This window comes from Sinocyclocheilus grahami, unplaced genomic scaffold (genome assembly GCF_001515645.1).
Source record: "Sinocyclocheilus grahami isolate Dianchi unplaced genomic scaffold, SAMN03320097.WGS_v1.1 scaffold144.1, whole genome shotgun sequence".
NCBI classification, from domain to species: Eukaryota; Metazoa; Chordata; class Actinopteri; order Cypriniformes; family Cyprinidae; genus Sinocyclocheilus; species Sinocyclocheilus grahami.
The window spans coordinates 673,811-688,637 of NW_015505323.1; the positions used below are offsets into that span (position 1 = coordinate 673,811).

Consider the following 14,827-nt stretch of genomic DNA (forward strand, 5'->3'; position numbering starts at 1 on the left):
GTTTGCACAGTGTGATGATTATAGCTACTACATCTTTAAGGGGGGGATTTATGTTTTTATTTTATTTCGTTTTTTTTTTTTTTTTTAAGGGAGTGCAGCAGTTTGTCATTTGGTGTCACAGTACGTTAAACGTAAATTATTTTACCTTTTAAACAAATGCACTTTCGTTTTTGTTATATATTAATTTTATAATAAGTCGTGGCCTAATGGTTATAGAGTTTAATGGTTATATAACCCAAGGTCGTGGGTTTGAGTCTTGGTACCGGCAGGGATTGTTGGTGGAGGGAGTGAATGGACAGTGCTCTCTTCCACCTTCAATACCATGACTGAGGTGAGACCCTTGAGCAAGTCACCGAGCCCCCTCTGGGTATGTGTGCACTTGGATGGGTTGAATGCAGAACACAAATTCTGAGTATGGGACACCATGCTTGACCACACCTCACCTCACTTATAAATCTATATTAGTCGTTATTAATTTATCACTTTGTCATGTTTGGTCGATATCTCAACCAACTTGCCACTTACATTTTGGTACGTAAATGTTATTTAAAATGTATGCCAAATGGTATGAAGTTTTAAGACCCTAACTTTTTGTTTTACTTTCTTTTGGAAGGTTCAAGTCTTTATTAGAGAAGCCAGGCCAACCCCAAACCCCCATGATGCGCACGCTGTTTAGAAAGCATCTCTGTTTTGACAATTGACTCACTGAGGAAACGTTTGCACGGGTCATGCGTATTATTGTTGCTGAAGCATGGCTCTGAACCAAACCCCGGCGTAACATCTCAATAGAAAGCTCGGGAAAGATGTGACTTGGTCCTGAGGGAAAACAGAAAACATAATCCTTTCATCTAAATTTGGCGGCGGTGCCAGCCATCCCTCCCTCTCCTCGCGTCTATCTATCCTGCTCTCACTTTCATCAACATCGCGCTGCGCGCAGCACATGCCGGTTACGCACTCTCCGTCCACACCGCTGAGCTTCTCGGACTCTACACTATGTCACAGACTTTTGGGGCAGTCTTGAAATGACCGAACCTCGGGCACGACTTTGAATTCATCTCTCACGAACCGGCTCCGCTCCTCCCCAAAGAATCGGAATGAGTGTCGCGCTCCGGAGGGGGAAAACCGGGCATGTCGTTTACTTCTAAACATTTCTTCTGTGTGCGTAGACAGTATTTGTCAGGAAATCTCGAGTTATGGGATGCGTTGGGCTTTTTTGTGCCGTTGGATGTATTCCAAAACTTTTGAGTTATTAATTCGCATGTTAGTGTCTCACCATGAAGTGCTCATCGTCCAGTTACGATTTAAGATGAAAATTGAGCTGAAATATTCATATCAGTGTAGAGCCAGGGCTTTGACGGATGTGATTATAGTGACCTTAAATGAACAGTAATAACATGTGGACGCGATCTGTGAGGCTTTTCAACTGTTTCACCTGAGTAAGCCACGTTTATTCACTTAGGTTGTTAGAAAGAGCATTTGGTCTTTTAAAGGTATTAAATGTTTAATTCGTAATTGAGTTAAATGACCTAATACGTTATTTTATTATTTTGCTAATTAAAACAATTACATTTTTTTGGAAGTGATTTGATAGAGTAAGATTTACTGTATATTAGAGATCATTTTATTCACAGTATTCACACTTTTCGAATTAATCAGTTATCGGTTGATTAACATCGAGTCCACCGATCAATTCTAGTAGTTCTCTAAAATTAACATAAATTTGTATGGTTATTTACATAAATTATTTAACTTTGTATGTAACAGATATTCATTCCTAAGTGAAGTGTCAATAGATTTTGTTTGTCAAGATTATTTGAATTATAATTTTAATGGTGATCTTTGCAACAAACTGGTTAAGGACATGTATTATTATTAATAATAATACAAAATCACTGTATTATATTATTAATAATACTATTGTGTTTTTATTGTAGTTGCTAACTATTTTGCTATCATTGTGTTAGAAATCAGAAATTAAAAAAACAAACAGTTGTGCGTATCAGCTGTAGGACACTTAAACAAATACAAATAATTGTTATCGGTCATTAGGAAAAAATAAACAATATCGGTCAATCTCTGCTGTATATGGTGCACTAAGTTTGCATGTGTAAACACAAAAATGTTGGGTAGCCCTTCAAATAACGGAGGCATTAGGATGCTGGGCCCCCCTGCACCCAATGATGACAGGCGGGTTGAGTTTGTGGCTCTCACAGCTGTTCACACTGAAAGAAGCGAGCCTTCGACCCCGGAGCGCGGACATCCATCTCACCGCACCGGCTTACTGGGCACACCACTGCCAGTGCCACCGGGCCCGAGGGCGACCCCTTCTGCCTCCAGCAAAAGCTACAGAAAGTTACAGAACTGCCTGTACAATGTGCTCGAGAGACCCAGAGGATGGGCGTTTATCTACCATGCCTTCATGTAAGTCACCCACAATTTTGAGATGCACTTTTTTTGTTTTGCATTCAGTTTTTGTTTTACAAAATCTTAAGCTAAGCACGAAGCATGTTGATAAATTACCTCAGAGAAACAGTTAATGACTGCAACGTAATTTGCTCACACAAATGGCCCACCTGCCATGTGCTCACCTGGAGTCAGTGACAGTCTCTAATTCTGAACAAGCTGAGTTGAGATATTTTCCTATTAGGTGACCCTTCCAATAGACCATATCATTTCAGCATCAGCCAAGATTGATTTTCATCTCTCACAATTGGATTAAATTCCCATGCTGCATTCTTGCAACAAATCAAGTTTACTTGATGGGAGAGAGCCGTTTGACATTTACAGATGTGTTGTATATGGCAATAACTTGGTTGAAATCGTAAAATGCCTTGGGATGCTCTAATACAGCACGTTATTAAATGTTTTATTCATTGTTGCTTGTTGTGTTGCCAACTAAAAGAGCAGAGTATTTAGTAAGAGATGTAGAGCAAGTGCTCCACCATGCTAACTTTGACATTTGTTTATTCAAAGTTAATTATTAACCCACTTCTCGTTGGCTGAGAGTCCTGAATGGTCCCTATTCTATAATCAACTATATCATTGTATTTGACTGGTCAGAAGTTGTTCCCCGCAGGCCGACATGTCAGAGGCTGTTTATCGATGTCAGTGACAATGACTGTAGTTTTAGCCCTGTGCAAAGGAAGCAGGTGTATGATGTCTTTTTTAAATTATTGTTGAACAGTGGGTATTTTAAATTATATTGACATTCCGATGCATTTGTTTCTTGTAATGTGGTTTCTTTTTAAGAAGGCCCTTTATGACCGCTACAGCATGCGGTTTTAACCTCTCAATGAGTATTAAACCCATAGTGGAACCCATAAAGTGGAGTCATCGGCTCCATTCCCTTACAGTTTGAGAGCAGAAGGGAGCTTATCGAGTCTCTCATACCTCCGCCTGTCATTCATCTCCCTCACTCTAAAGCACAACACAGAATGAATTCACTGATCTCCTAATGAGTGCTTTTTGTTTTCAAGCCCAATCTAATTGCAAATTCCAAAATAACTTGTTTACCCTGAAGCACAGCTTCAGGGTAAACAATTCAAGTTTGATTTCAATATATATATTTTGATTATTTTAACAAATATGTGGTGCAAATTAGATTATTTGTCTTTTTTGCAATTTAAAGTCGACATGATTTGCTGATCTTTTTTCACTTTTACTACTGTAACATGATGTATTTCCAAGTGAAACAGAATATTCAATGAGAAAAAATGCAGGGTGGGGGTCGGGACTTGATTTTATCCACTGTGATTAGAATGTGGAAAGTGGGCGTTGGATATCAGAATGGAGCCAGACAGAATTGGATTTTCCTAAAACAAGACCAAGACAAGAAAAAAATTGTGAGAAGTTCATAAGAATATTCCTAGGTGCAGTTCTTGAAATGTTCTCAAATATTTTCTTCAGAACATCTTTTTTTAAGAATAAATTAAATTAATTAATTTTACAAAAATTCTTAAGAATACATTTGTTTGATGTTAATAGGTTTGATGTTGTCTGATTGTATATTATCCTACTTATGAGGCTGACTTGTCTAATATAATCAAAACAATTGATATTGGTAAATGTTTACAGACATTTTATCATCTATTAACCCTTTTGTGATGTAGGATGCACCTGACAGACAATTTTTTATGTAAAGTATGTGAAGTGTCAGCCAGAAGGTCACTAAAGTTCCCATACTAAATCTAGGCTCAGCAGCTGTTTCTGTAAGTATTACATGAAGTACCTTTATACCTATTATCATAGCCTTTAAATGTGTAGAGTCACTTTTGGTCAACCTGCTAAAAGACCTTCCCTTTGTCCACACTGTAAAAAAAAATCTGTGACATTTATGGTAAAATACTGGCAGCTGTGGTTGCCAGAACTTCACCATAAAAAATATGGTAGCAACATTTTAGGTTTTATAGACTTAACTTAAATTCACAATAAAATACCGTATTTCATTAACTGATGTAATGTTAATAAACCAACATATTGAAGTGTTAATATTTGTTTTGAACCATTGTAATGCACTGATAACCACCAAAAACGGGTGGTGATGAGAAAGTCACATGATGAACCAAAGCTCATCACAAACAGCTTTTCTACGAGCTGAGGAGGGCAATATTTATGTATAGAAGGTGCACCGTGTCATTCCCACAAACACTAAACCCCATCATGGTGACACACATGATACTGAAATAATGCAATAAACATTAATTTAACAACATTAGATGTAAGATGTACACCCTAATGTACACAACTGATAAGAAAAAAAATATTTTTAAATTATTGTTATTTCAACAAAAAAACATCAAATATGAAGTGTCATGCAGGGAATTCTGGGAGTGTCAATTTACGTTTTTTCACTGTAAATTATACAATGGCTTTTTCTTTTTCACTTCCAAAAACCATATTTTTAACAGTATTTTACTGTAAAATTATATTAAATGTAATTACATTTATTCACCGTATATACTATGGAAACTTACTGTTAACCAGTTAACAGGTTTTTACTGGAGCATTTTTACAGTCTTTTACTGTTAAAATCACAATCATTTTTTACAGTGCATGAAGAGAAGGTGTCTGGTCTGGCGTGATTCACCCCAGTGTAATTTAAACAAGTATAGCGGTCTCTAAGCCACTGCCACTATTTGTTTACACCATCTATGTTGAGCACTCTCTCCCTCTTCCTCTCTCTCTTTTTCACACTTTCTCTCTCATACCCACACACTCACACTTACTAAATGCACATAGAGCGTATATATATATATATACAGTAAGGTCATTTTAATATATAAGGTAAATACCAAATTTGACATTTATACCAGTTCATGATCTTTGTCAGAAATCATGGGATTAATCACAATTATTTTATTATAATGGGTTTAGAGTGGGTACGGAAAGTATTCAGACCCCCTTACATTTTTTACTCTTTGTTATATTGCAGCCATTTGCTAAAATCATTTAAGTAAATTTTTTTTCCTCATTAATGTACACACAGCACCCCATATTGACAGAAAAACACAGAATTGTTGACATTTTGGCAGATTTATTAAAAAAGAAAAACTGAAATATCACATGGTCCTAAGTATTCAGACCCTTTGCTCAGTATTTAGTAGAAGCACCCTTTTGATCTAATACAGCCATGAGTCTTTTTGGGAAAGATGCAACAAGTTTTTCACACCTGGATTTGGGGATCCTCTGCCATGCCTCCTTGCAGATCCTCTCTTCCTCTCTCTCTTTTTCACACTTTCTCTCTCATACCCACACACTCACACTTACTAAATGCACATAGAGCGTATATATATATATACAGTAAGGTCATTTTAATATATAAGGTAAATACCAAATTTGACATTTATACCAGTTCATGATCTTTGTCAGAAATCATGGGATTAATCACAATTATTTTATTATAATGGGTTTAGAGTGGGTACGGAAAGTATTCAGACCCCCTTACATTTTTTACTCTTTGTTATATTGCAGCCATTTGCTAAAATCATTTAAGTAAATTTTTTTTCCTCATTAATGTACACACAGCACCCCATATTGACAGAAAAACACAGAATTGTTGACATTTTTGCAGATTTATTAAAAAAGAAAAACTGAAATATCACATGGTCCTAAGTATTCAGACCCTTTGCTGTGACACTCATATATTTAACTCAGGGGCTGTCCATTTCTTCTGATCATCCTGGAGATGGTTCTACACCTTCATTTGAGTCAAGCTGTGTTTGATTATACTGATTTGACTTGATTAGGAAAGCCACACACCTGTCTATACAAGACCTTACAGCTCACAGTGCATGTCAGAACAAATGAGAATCATGAGGTCAAAGGAACTGCCTGAAGAGCTCAGAGACAGAATTGTGGCAAGGCACAGATCTGGCCAAGGTTACAAAAAAAATTCTGCTGCACTTAAGGTTCCTAAGAGCACAGTGGCCTCCATAATCCTTAAATGGAAGACGTGTGAGACGACCAGAACCCAGTGATGGTTGACTTTCTACAACTTTTTCCCATCTCCTGACTGCATCTCTGGCGCTCAGCCACAGTGATCTTTGGGTTCTTCTTTACTTCTCTCATCAAGGCTCTTCTCCCCCGATAGCTCAGTTTGGCCGGATGGCCAGCTCTAGGAAGGGTTCTGGTCGTCCCAAACGTCTTCCATTTAAGGATTATGGAGGCCACTGTGCTCTTAGGAACCTTAAGTGCAGCAGAAATTTTTTTTTTACCTTGGCCAGATCTGTGCCTTGCCGCAATTCTGTCTCTGAGCTCTTCAGGCAGTTCCTTTGACCTCATGATTCTCATTTGCTCTGACATGCACTGTGAGCTGTAAGGTCTTATATAGACAGGTGTGTGGCTTTCCTAATCAAGTCCAATCAGTATAATCAAACACAGCTGGACTCAAATGAAGGTGTAGAACCATCTCAAGGATGATCAGAAGAAATGGACAGCACCTGAGTTAAATATATGAGTGTCACAGCAAAGGGTCTGAATACTTAGGACCATGTGATATTTCAGTTTTTCTTTTTTAATAAATCTGCAAAAATTTCAACAATTCTGTGTTTTTCTGTCAATATGGGGTGCTGTGTGTACATTAATGAGGAAAAAAAATTAACTTAAATGATTTTAGCAAATGGCTGCAATATAACAAAGAGTGAAAAATTTAAGGGGGTCTGAATACTTTCCGTACCCACTGTATATGTTAAACAGTACTCTAAATAGTAGGTATTTACTTTGTGTAAGGTGTCAACCTAAAAATGTACATGAGCATTCTTATAATAATACAATGGTTCTCTGTCCAATGAATGAAATATAGTGAGGAGTTATTAACAGTACCTGACGTGTCAAGGTTATGACTCAAGTTTCAGACACCCAGTGTCTAATTCTCTGGGCATGGCATTTGGATGATATAAATTCTGTCAATGTATGGCATTAGTTTCTGAGTTTACTCTTATATGGCATCCGAGAACAACTATCACATGGGTAACAATGTAACTCGATGTCCGAGTGATTATTTACGGTCTATACATTCCTATGACAAATTCAAGTTAATCGCTAGTAGTGGTACTTCAGACAGAGTCTCTTAAATGTCTGAATTAGTTCATCTAATTAACTGTAGATTAAAACCATACTGCATGGTTTAGGGAAATGAAGTAGCACACTGATCATTAAATTGAGACTGCAATTAAGCAAGGGGTATGATGTCTTGATCGCTTAATTAGCTCTGCCCTGTGAGGCTGCTGGAGGCAATGTGTTTCTGTCATGGTACCTTGTTGTGAAGAGCTGCTTAAACAGGGTTTTTCATTCTGATCTCACACTTAACACTTTTTTCTGTTTTCAGATACCAGATACCTGTGGTTTTCTCACAGATTGTAAACATACCTTATAAATTAAATGCAAGGGAATGATGCGAGTTGGTCAAAATTTTGACTCAGCAGGATTGAAAGCACAAATTAAATCTGTGAAAATGCATTTTGGGTGAAAATGGAGCCATTACACACAAATCAGACCGAAAGGACACCTGCTGCAGTTCCTAACACAAATTCCTTCAGTTGTGACTGAGCCATTGCTAGGACACGAGAGGAACCTTTGACACTGTTAGAAGTTCTACACAAATGGTTGGTAGCCTGTAAAATGTTTATGCATAGGACAGGATTCTTTTTCTATCACCCCAGCGCTCACCCCAGATTAAGATGTCTTGTCGAGGGTAAACTTACAAGCTATCAGAGTGTTGACGTGATGTTTGTTAGAGATGGGGGTCAAAGGTGAACATATGTAATGTACATAAGCAGATGCCTAGGATGCAGCTGGAGTTTTAGTAGGCCGAAGCTGACCTTTGGTTGCATCCATTTTCCATAGCACCACATATAGAAAATCACATGCTGTTTTCAACAGGCCCTGAGCAAACACAAGGGCTTTCAGAGTTTCACAAAGGTTCTTGGACTGTAAATGGGGGCAACGGTACATGTGCCCACCCTACAAATTAAGCAATAATTGAGCTCTCATTTTGTTAAATGACTTCCCTATTTATGATTAACTTTGTCTTGCTTTTTTTTATTTAAATTTTTTATTAATGTAAACAGTTTTGCAGTTTAATATAATAAAAATGCAATGGTATTGGCTGTTTTAGTACAAAAGAAATGGACGTAGCCAAAAGAAAAGTAAAATATGGAGGTAAGAGAACCAGAGGGAAAAGTGAATAGGCCTGCATTTTTACCTCCTTTAGGATTCAGTATGTTTTGCAGTTTTACCCATTCTTTAACTTTAAGTAGTCAGCCAGAAATAACACTTTTTCCAGAACTGGTGCTGCTCGGTCCCTCAAAGTGCTGTACACTTGAGTTTGAGTAAATAAATATATAATAAAAATTGCGCTCCCTCGGCACAAACATGTAGCCTTGCACGGTGGGATTGCGTGTGTAAGAAATGCTTTTGTGCTCGTAGTGCTGTTACGGTGTTCAATAATGCATTTTTGTGCTTTTAAAGAAATTACGCAGCGATCATAAATCCAACGGGGATATGACCCTCCTCTCCCAGGAAGGTCATTGATTTTTCTTCTGTGGTGGCGGTGACCTTGTCAAGTTTAGATGCTGACCAGAGGGGCCACCAAGATTTTTAGGATACGCAGCATTAAGGATGCCAGATTTGCACAGTAGATTTGCAGCAAAAAGATTTGGAGACCCCAGACAAACCACAGATAGTTTGTTCTGTCCACCTCTGGATGACAAGGCAATGATTTAATACACATGTTTTAGTAGGTTTTAAACATAATGATGGCAGACACTTTTCCAGTAAGCAGGGCGGTTATGATAAAGTGTGTTGCGTGATACCTTGAATTGTATTTCCAGCTTTGAGTTGCCGTGATATTGAGTTTTTCAGTCTTTTTGTTTGTCTGTTTTTGTTTTGTTTTTTTCATTTTGGTTTGATACATTTTTTTATTTTATTTCATTTTTCTTTAGATTTTTTCCTATTTTCTTTTGTTTTGGTTTTATTTAGTTTTGTTTGTTTGTTTGTTTAGTTTTTGAAAATAAGACATCAGCCTTTAGCTATAGCTACAGATATTTATAATAAAGTTAATGATTGGCAAAATTGCCAGTTCTACTGTTTAATAAATTTTTTTTTTTAAAAATCTAGAATACAGTAATGAAACTGTAAAATTACAGAACACTGCTGGAAACCCTGCTGCCAGCATATTACACTAAAATTACAAAAAGCCGTAATTCAGAATACAGTAATAAATCTGTAAAATTACGGTACACTGCTGGAAACCCTGCTGCCAGTATATTACTGTTAATTTACAAGGACATTTTTTTACAGTGTACTAACCCTATTCATGTCTACATGACTTCAATATTGACCTGCCATACCCAACTTTGATCATTTTCTTTAAACAATTTTTAAAAAAAAAATCTAGAATACAGTAATGAAACTGTAAAATTACAGAACACTGCTGGAAACCCTGCTGCCAGCATATTACACTAAAATTACAAAAAGCCGTAATTCAGAATACAGTAATAAATCTGTAAAATTACGGTACACTGCTGGAAACCCTGCTGCCAGTATATTACTGTTAATTTACAAGGACATTTTTTTACAGTGTACTAACCCTATTCATGTCTACATGACTTCAATATTGACCTGCCATACCCAACTTTGATCATTTTCTTTAAACAGTTTTCTATATAATTGTTTAATTTTTCTCACCATTTCTCATCAGATAAATATCATATTTCAGGCTTTTATAACATGGGCTTATGAGATTATACATATAAATTCTCATTATTTATAGAGGAATGATTGAGATGGATGCAACTTTCATAGTACAGTTCCTTTACACAAATCAGGAAATGAATGAATATTTGCCAAAGACTGATTTTGTCCAGAATGGAAGCTAGTTAAGCTATTCAAATGAATGCAGGTGTTGCTTAAGGACCCGTATTTTATATTGAAAATCATGCGGTGGTGATCCAGCACCGTACCAAATTTGTTTATTGAATATAACTTTCTGCTCAGCATATTCATTTATCCTGCTGCTCATGACTGCAGTGTTGCTTGTTTCTCATTAGCCTGTTTTATTGGTTAGCGTCAATGGAGTGTGTAAATTCTGCCCCATTAAAAACACCCAATATTTATTTAGCTATCACTCTTCATTCCATAATATGCTTCAGGAGTGTATTATCTCTTTTTCTCACACCAGCTTTAATTTCCGCTCAAGCTACGGCACTCCCCCTCATGCCCATACTACTCCATTGCAGTGGCTATCCACTCATTTGACCAGTGGTAATAAGGTGAATTAGGTGGAAGAAGAGGAAAAGCCTTTTGAGTCTATCTGCTAAGTGCTAGTTGAGGGCACATTTAGGATTGATTGTAAATATACTTGTGAGTGGACCTCAATGTCCTCAGGTCTTTGGCTTCACTTAATAGGATAGTCCAGTCCTTTCAGGATGAAACATAGACGTGCATCTGTTTTGTTTTTAATCAAATTTGCTAGTTTTGTACAATTTGTTCTAAATTTTTCGGAGGTGTTTCGTAATGCCTTATTTGTTTGTTTGCTTGTTTTTGTATTGTTTCTTTGATAATTTTTGTTGTTGTTGAAAGTTTTTGTTTTTGTTTTGTTTTTTATTTCTTTTTCATTTAATTGTTTTGGTTTCATTCAGTATGTTTTTTTATTATTTATTTTTGTCATGTTTCATCTAGTTTAATTGTTTGTTTTGGTTTCTTTCTGTTTTGTTTCACTTTTTCATATTTCATCTAGTTTATTGTTATTTTTATTTTTTGGTTTGTTTTTAATAAGTCATGTTTTGTTTTGTTTAATTGTTTCTTCAGTTTGGTTTGGTTTGGTTTTATGTTTTTAAAAAACATTATCTTTAAGACTCTCACAAGGTGGAGGCCCGTTTTACGGTGGTGCTGTTTTTTTCTCAGCCAAGGCCTGATGTCTGTTACTCAGCAGATTGAGTTAAATGAGGTGTATGTAGGGAATGCTCTCTTTATCTGCATTAGTTCACGTTGTTTATTAAGGCTTTGAGTGACTTTTTTATGTCTCATCCTCACAGGAACTACTGAAGAGGCAACTGAAGGTATTACTGGTCATATGAATGATGTTCTTATTTCTCTTTATTTTTTCAAAGAAGAAGAAGGGGGAAAAAACAATAATTAAGCTAACGGAGGAGGTGATTATGTAGGAATCACTCTCACAGCCTTTAGATGTTTGGGTGGAGGGTCCCTGTAGTCCAATATCAGAGGTGTAAAGTATTGGAGTAAATGTAATTAGTTACTGTAGGTTTGTAGGTACTCTTTACACCTCTGTTCAATATACATTCAGTAAATGTGAGAGAAAGCCATTTCCCATCAAGACCATACATGCATGAGGAGTTTTGTTCAGATTTTTTTTTGCCCCGGCCTTCTGAAATGAATGTTGCATCCCTAGATTTCACACAGTCACTCATCACATCTGTGGCAGTGCCTGCTGACACTAAACTGATGTCTAATTCAATACCCTGTCACATTCTGTACATGGCCAAGCGTCCAGCTGGCACTACCAGCTTTACTCAGGTTCCTGATACATTTATACCATGGGAAGGTTATTCAGTGCTAATGTTAAGTATGTGTGGAGAGAGAGAGACGTTTTTTTTATTTTGTGTATCCATGCTATGGTAGCTGCCAACATACCCTCCTTTTCTAAAAGTGATTGCATTACTCCAGTCTTTAGTGTCACATGATCTTTCTTTTTTTTCCACTCTGTTCAGTCTGCTCATGTCCATACAATCAAAGTGGGGGAAAAACACCATTAAAAAATTACATACAATTTACAACAACTTCAGTTTCATTTTGTTCCTCACACAAAGCTATGTAAGTTATTATTCACTTATTATTTTCTCTACTGCAGTTCTCAAATCTCATTCAAGTTTATGCCTATTCAAATATATGTCATCATGCTGGCAAGCAACCGTCATTGGTTCTCATGTCTCTCGTAACCGATTGTGATACACCAAATTTTAATATGTGCATTTTCAAATTATATAAAAGATTAAAATAAAGTTAAATCATTGCAAGAGATATTGCAGTAAAAGGTAGTGTGGTGGTTCGTCCTTGTGACATAGCGCTGGAGAAGAAGTCTTGATGTGGTGTATTCATTTCTCCTTTCGGGGCAAAAATGTTTCCCACGGGACGGCCTGTCTCTCCCAGGATGAGGCACAGTGGGTTTTAAGTTTCCAGGAATGATGAACTGGAGCTTGGACTGTTCTCCAGCTGATAGTCTAGTGTTCGCACTGTAATTTACAAATGCTGACTCAGGATTAAGATTGTGTGTATTCTGCGCTTTGTTAGTGTTATTTTTTTCCCCCAATGAATCACAGTGATTAATTGCCATGTTAATCTAGCAAGTGCATAACTGCTGGTCAAATCACTGCTTTCGCAAAGTTGGCCATGCTTAACAGAATGGGTAAATAGTAAGGCAACCATGTATGATCACAAATCTGTATTTGTACAACTTTTGTCATGTTTATCATGCGAGGAATGCAGGAACACTTTTGATTTATTGACGTAATTCGGTATCCATCTGAATCTGTGCGTCACAACTCACCCTCCCATATAGATTAGACAGAAGCGAGAGAGACGGGAAGCAGCGAGAGAGACGGGAAGACCAAAGGCCCAAAAGTGCATAGCGGTCATAGCGTGTAACGTGAACCACATCAATGTCGATACCCCCTTAATCTGCTGTAATCTCTGTTTATGTAATGTTATTTTTGCCAGGCTATACTCAGAGTCTGACAATTCTGGTGCAAGCCTTTGACCGAAGCTAATTTTAAGTGGACGAAACCATGTTACTGCACTCAGGTGGTTTTTACAACTGCAGACATCAAAGTTCATCACCAGAGAATTAGGCATGATAGAGATGCTTCAAATGTTTCGGCCTTTAGAACATTGTCTTTTGTAAGTAGCCGAGGGACATTTATAGTATTTGTCCCTGCTTTCGTAAACACCTTAACAGTGAATGTCAGTCGTTTGATGTTTTCATTGTTGAGGGGTTTATGTTGTGGTCCTGAATTTATTTGGGGTTAAAATAAGGTTAGCCACTCCTCGTTTGCACTGGCACCATGAATTATTCATGTTATTGTTTGCCATCCAAACTAAGAGTTAATAACGGTCATTTTAAACTAAGATGCTTCGTCACAGGGGTTTAAGGCTTTATATGTGTATTATTAATGGTTAAAACACCATTCACTTATAATTCTGAAAGTCACACTCAGCTGTATGAAATGCTGTTTATCGAGTGCACACAGTTTAACCTTTCATCTGTATAGGTGCATGTATGTGTACCATAACCACTTGCCATCAAATGCTTTGAAAACACTTTGATCTTCCATGACATCATGCCCCAATTGTGGAGAATTGTTGGTGGAGAAAACATACTTGTGTAATTAGACTTTTGACATGATCGTTACTGAGATATTGGCACAAGTGTAGACTTATGATTCTTAATTAATTGCTAGATTCTGTGGTGTTGTTGCATCATGGACTCTTATGCTGTGTATTTAATTTGCATAGAATGGTTAGAAATTGATATTTTAGGGAATCCTGTGAACATCTTTACTGAAAATTCGACAGCTAACCCTGCTGGTTGCCAGTCGGCAGCTGATGTCTTGTGTAAGTCCCCTTAAGTGTTGTTAAGGCCCTTTAATTTATAATGGCAGGTTCTATAAACATGTTGGGAAACCTCACCATAGCAACAGGGCTAAAACAAATTCATAATATAGAGAGGTATTTATAAGGACAAGCATCCTGACGACTCTCACAAAGTGGTTTGGTGTTCGTGTATCTGTTGTGAATGAACATATTAGTGAACTAATAACCGCAAACATTGTTGCTAGTACAACATCCATAAAAAAAAATACAAAAAATGCTATTAGTGAAAAAATCTGTGAGGCTTTTATTAAAGGGGTCATATGATGTTGCTAAAAAGAACATTATTTTGTGTATTTGGTGTAATGAAATGTGTTTATGCGGTTTAAGGTTAAAAAAACACATTATTTTCCACATACTGTACATTATTGTTTCTCCTCTATGCCCCGCCTTTCTGAAACGCGTCGGTTTTTACAAAGCTCATCGTTCTGAAAAGCGAGGTGTGCTGTGATTGGCCAGCTATCCAGTGCGTTGTGATTGGCCGCATACCTCAAGCGTGTGAAGGAAATCTTACGCCCCTTACCCTACTGTGATGCCTTGTCCCGGCACGATGAGACAAAAACATTAAAACCCATTATAAACGAGGCATTTGTTGCATCAAGTGGGGACATAATTACGGATTATAATGACTTAAACTGTCTTTTTACGCGTTGCATTGCATCGC

At 37.0% G+C, this 14,827-nt stretch overlaps 1 protein-coding gene across 1 annotated transcript in view; it reads left to right on the forward strand.

Annotated features, from left to right (window-relative positions):
- Positions 1-1,947: 1,947 nt before the first annotated feature.
- The window catches only part of LOC107591607 (potassium voltage-gated channel subfamily KQT member 4-like), a 45,294-nt gene continuing 32,414 nt past the window's right edge, over positions 1,948-14,827 (forward strand). Inside the window, exon 1 of the mRNA XM_016280810.1 lies at positions 1,948-2,421. Coding sequence (XP_016136296.1) covers positions 2,120-2,421 — 302 coding nt within the window. The 5' untranslated portion in view covers positions 1,948-2,119. The remainder of the gene's footprint in view (positions 2,422-14,827) is intronic.